General features: G+C 39.8%; 1 protein-coding gene across 1 annotated transcript; it reads right to left on the reverse strand.

Annotated features, from left to right (window-relative positions):
* Positions 1 to 4,987: 4,987 nt before the first annotated feature.
* On the reverse strand, positions 4,988 to 5,410 carry LOC138874954 (uncharacterized). The gene has a single exon (XM_070153754.1). The coding sequence runs from the start codon at positions 5,408 to 5,410 to the stop codon at positions 4,988 to 4,990; it is 423 nt and encodes a 140-aa protein (XP_070009855.1).
* Positions 5,411 to 5,649: the final 239 nt, after the last annotated feature.

Consider the following 5,649-nt stretch of genomic DNA (forward strand, 5'->3'; position numbering starts at 1 on the left):
AATTTCAATTTCAAGTTTTCTTTTTCTTTTCAAAATTAATTTAAAACCTAAGTTAACTTTTAAAACTAAATTAATCTACCAAATTAAGCTAATTACTAGTCATAGTATTTACAAAAATTAAATAACTCCTAAATTAAAAGAAAAACTATAAAATTCAGAAATTAAAAAGTTAAAATGCAAAGTGAGTTATTTTTTTGTGATTTTAATCATTTTCATAAGACAACTAAATTGCTAATTAACCTAAAAATCTAGAATTAAATTCTAAATGCAAACACAAAGTATTTTGTATTTTCATGAATTAAATGAAATTAAGTAGGCACAGAAAAATGCAAATAATTAAGAAAATTCTACAATAATTCCTAAATGACAAATAATTAAAGAAAAAATCTAATTCTTTGGGATTCTATAGGAGTAATTCATGTGGGGCAAAAATCACGTGCTCACAGCTGCCCCTCTTTGCTCGGAGACACAAAGGGTTTTCGTGCAAAGATAAAATGAGCAATTATGAGGTATTTTTGCCCGTTTGAAACTCCATGAGAAGCATTTTTGAAAGAGCCTGACCGAACCTTGCTTCAGAGGTTGCGTACATATCCTTAGCTATAAAGGAACCAGGTTAGTATAGTTCTGGATGTTTCGGTAGCTGGGACTACTAGGAAGCTGTGATTTCACTGCCGTTGCCGCTGATACTGCTTGTTGAACTCCTTATTACACCGAAATGGAAAATAAAGAGCTAAACTAGCTAAGCGTATCAACTGCGAGTTACAAGATTCCTATCTATAAATCTTCTGGAGCTTGATCTTGGGTCTTGGCTGGTTTTTCCTGCAGCCTCTAATCTGAATCTTGATGCTCATTATCTATGACCGCTGGTTTGTTCTTCAGCTTTTGGATCAAGGCGGGACATGCGAAGCTTGTAGCTTCAATCATATCTTGAGCAATCCGTATCTTTATCCACTTATGCACTTTAAGTTCACTTTTTTTTTGTTCTTTTTCTTCTTTTCTTTGTTCTGGATTGAGACTCATTCTTTTGGTCATCTTGAACCCTGCGCCTCGAGGTAAAACCTACTCAGACAACAAAACAAACAAACGAACAAAATTTTCTGCTCCAGTTTTCACTAGCAGAATTTCATGAGATATTGTAACAAAATTCTAAACTATTTCTCTATTGAAAGCAGTAAATTCAGGATTGTGTATCCTTGGGAGAAAGAGATTAGGGAATGGATCCCTATATCTACACTAAAAGTCAACTAGGGAGTGGAGACCCTATGTTAGCAAAAGGCGACTAGGGAGTGGAGACCTTATGTTTAAAATAAACTCAACTAGGGAGTGGAGACCCTATGTTGGCAAAAGGCGACTAGGGAGTGGAGACCCTATGTCTAAAATAATCTCAACTAGGGAGTGGAGACCCTATGTTGTCAAAAGGCGACTAGGGAGTGGAGATCCTATGTCTAAAATAATCTCAACTAGGGAGTGAAGACCCATTGTTGGCAAAGGCGTCTAAGGAGTGGAGACCCTTTGTCTAAAATAGTCTCAACTAGGGAGTGGAGACCCTATGTTGGCAGAAGCCGAGTAGGAAGTGGAGAACCTATGTCTAAAATAATCTCAACTAGGGAATGGAGACCCTATGTTGGCAAAAGGTGACTAGGTAGTGGAGACCTTATATCTAAAATAATCTCAACTAGGGAGTGGAGACACTATGTTGGCAAAATGAGACTAGGGAGTGAAATCCCTATGTATAAAATAATCTCAACTAGGGAGTGGAAACCTATGTTGGCAAAAGGCGACTAGGGAGTGAGACACTATGTCTAAAATCTCAACTAGGGAGTGGAGACCCTATGTTGGCAAAAGGCGACTAGGGAGTGGAGACCCTATGTTGTCAAAAGGCGACTAGGGAGTGGAGATCCTATGTCTAAAATAATCTCAACTAGGGAGTGAAGACCCAATGTTGGCAAAGGCGTCTAAGGAGTGGAGACCCTTTGTCTAAAATAGTCTCAACTAGGGAGTGGAGACCCTATGTTGGCAGAAGCCGACTAGGAAGTGGAGAACCTATGTCTAAAATAATCTCAACTAGGGAGTGGAGACCCTATGTTGGCAAAAGGCGACTAGGTAGTGGAGACCTTATATCTAAAATAATCTCAACTAGGGAGTGGAGACACTATGTTGGAAAAAGGAGACTAGGGAGTGGAGTCCCTATGTCTAAAATAATCTCAACTAGGGAGTGGAAACCTATGTTGGCAAAAAGCGACTAGGGAGTGAGACACTATGTCTAAAATCTCAACTAGGGAGTGAAGACCCTATGTTGGCAAAAGGCGACTAGGGGGTGGAGACCTTATATCTAAAATAATCTCAACTAGGGAGTGGAGACCTTATGTTGGCAAAAGGCGACTAGGGAGTGAAGACCCTATGTCTAAAACCTCAACTAGGGAGTGGAGACCCTATGTTGGAAAAGCATAAAAATAGAGATCAGGGGTCCTATGCTACCATTTTTTTTTATTTTTTCTTCTTATTATTAATTCTTTTTATTTTGCCAGAATGAATGAATGAAGGAAAGAATTTTGAAAGGGGGACTTCCTTTTTATGGATTGTTGCTGCAAAGCTGTTCCTAGCACTTGTGCATTTTTTTTGATTGCACCTGCTTCTTGCAAGGTTGCTTTGGATTGCACCTGTTTTATGTTTTCAAAAAAAGAACAATTGTTAGTTTGAAATGGTGGTTAGTTTTGTGGCCTTGATTGTTTTGATCGCTTGATCTCGGCCCAACTCTTTTGATGAGAACCTCTACTGTTTGCTGGCTTTCTGGAGATCGATCTCTTTTCTAAACCGAGGAACTCAACTTTCCAAAATTACACATGACAGTTTACTTGTGTGGGACTTTGGCCTTTTCATCTTATTCTGCCTTTATGGGCACTTGACTTTGGATTTCTTTAACTTTCGATAATTTTGACTTCGGAGCATCGGCCATCATGGTCAGTCGGGATCGACTTGATGCACCCGTTGAGGCTGGATGCTTTTCTTTGGATTTGGCTTTTATTAAGCAGAACCCTATAAAACTAATCTTGCCACCTTTTCTTTGTATTAGTTTCGGAACAGAGTTAGACCAAAAGGGAGTCAACGAAAAATAAACAAAGGACAAGAAAGTGAATTTAAGGAGAAGTATCCCATTCGGGGAGGAAATAACGACTTATCTAGAGTGCATGCAGACTTCAATAGACATGACATGCTTTTTGGAATGGATACCCAATATGCACAACTATCCAACTTCTCATAAACCCATTACGACTCATGTTTTAAAATCGAGAAACCTTGTCAGGACTCTTTCAGTGCCAATGGTGGTGAGATATTTTTTCTTTTCGATCAACGGTGCCCTTTGCGGGTTTTCGCCAATTGACCTCTCTCATTTCTCTTCTCACTGTCGCCTTATAGTGCTTTTTACGAGTTTTCACTAACAATACTCTCTCATTTCAATTTCTCTGCTCACCATCGCCTTACGGTGCCCGTGGGTTTTCACCAATAAGACTCTCTCATTTTATTTCTCTTATCTAGTTGCATTAGGTCCAAGCAACCTCATTTTACGATTTAGAACACCTTTTACCGACTGATCATAAGTACTTGAATAGGTTTGGGTAAAAAGAGCTTGGATCGAATTACAACTTTAGAACTGTTCATGCGGGATCATTACCGAACCATTATAACATCTACCCTAGTTTTACTTTTGGGGGAAATTTGGATTTTTATTTTGGTGTGACTGAACCCCAAGAGAGGCTGCCTACATATCCTTTCAGAATCAAGTCGAACGTAGTTCAGGTAAAAACAATTTCTTTTGTTTTGATGATTTTTATTACAAACGCTTTTAGGTTCCAAAGAGGGTAATGAAAGAAAGGTAACCGGCTCAAAGGGTTAGCAAAGGATTGGAGTGTTTGGGGTAGCGAGAATGAAAGCCTTCGTCATCCCAAACGGATAATGTTGTTGCTGCATTAAGACTAGACATAATACCTTTTGACTGCGTCTGCATTTACAGCTATTTCAGGGACATTTCCTTCGATGTCTCCTAGGTATAACACCCCTTTTGACAACAATTTTCTGATAATGTATGGGCCCTTCCAGTTAGGAGCAAACTTTCCCTTTGCTTCCTAGTGGTGAGGGAGAATACACCTCAAAACGAGTTGACCTACTTCAAAGTTCCTATGCCACACTTTCTTGTTGTAGGCACGGACCATTCTTTATTGATACAACTGCCCGTGGCAGACTGCAGCTAATCATTTTTCATCGATTAGGGTTAACTATTCCAAATGGGCTTTGACCCACTCACTGCCCTCAATCTTAGCTTCAAATATGATCCAAAGAGAAAGGATTTCAACTTTTGCGGGTATCACAACTTTAGTGCCATAAACCAAAAGATATTGGGTTGCTCCGACTGATGTGCACACAGTAGTGCGGTATCCCAATAATGCAAACGGCAACTTTTTATGCCATTGCCTGGAACTTTGGATCATCGTTTTGATGTTCTTGTTTGCTGCCTCAACAACACCATTAGCTTTAGGCCGATAAGGGGTAGATTTCCGATGCATTATCTTGAATTGTTCGCATATCTCCCTCAGCAAATGACTATTCAAGTTTGCAGCATTATCCATAATGATAGTTGCAGGGATACCAAAACGGCAGATGATATTGGAGTGCACCAAGTCTACCATTTCTTTCTTAGTGACAGATTTGAGAGTAATTACTTCAACCTACTTTGTGAAGTAGTCGATGGCGAACAATATGAACCTATGTCCATTTGAAGCTTTTGGCTCGATCAGCCCAATGATGTTCATACCCCAGGCAACAAATGGCCAAGGTGCTGACATAGGATGCAGTTCTGTAGGTGGTGCATGAATTAGATCACCGTGCACCTGAAACTAATGACATTTCCGGACAAAACTGATGCAATCCTTTTCCATAGTAATCCAATAATAGCCTACTCGAAGGATCTTCATTGCCAAAACATACCCATTCATTGGGGTCTACACATTGCTGCGTGCACTTCATACATGATTTTTCTGACCTCTTCAGCGTCAACACATCTTAACAAATTGAGATCTGGAGTCCTTCTGTACAAGACCTTGTCGCTCAAGAAGAAACCGCTTGCAATTCGTCTAATAGTACTCTTTTGGTCTCCACTGGCTTGATCAGGATATTCTTTAGTTTTTAGAAATCTCTTGATATCATGATACCATGGTCGAACATGCGATTCTATCTTAACTGTATTGCAGTAACCATGCCTTTCTCGGATTTGGATTTCCAACGGGTCAATGTGGAGATTGCCTGGATATGTCAACATCGACGCCAAAGTAGCGAGTGCATCGGCCAACTCATTGTGAAAACGAGGAATATACCTAAACTCGACTGACTTGAACCATTTACTAAGATCCTCCATATGTTGCCTTTATGGAATAAACTTGACATCCCGAGTTTCCCATTTACCCTGAGCTTGTCGGATAATCAAGTCTGAATCTCCCATGATCAATAGTGCTTCAACATCTTGGTCGATTGCCATATTCATACCCATAATGCAGGCTTCATACTCGACAGTGTTGTTTGTGCAGAAAAACCAAAGTCGGGCTGTGGCTGGATAGTGTTGACCAGTGGGTGAGATCAAAATTGCCCCAATCCCGA

This window comes from Nicotiana sylvestris, chromosome 8 (assembly GCF_000393655.2).
Source record: "Nicotiana sylvestris chromosome 8, ASM39365v2, whole genome shotgun sequence".
In the NCBI taxonomy this organism is placed as follows: Eukaryota; Viridiplantae; Streptophyta; class Magnoliopsida; order Solanales; family Solanaceae; genus Nicotiana; species Nicotiana sylvestris.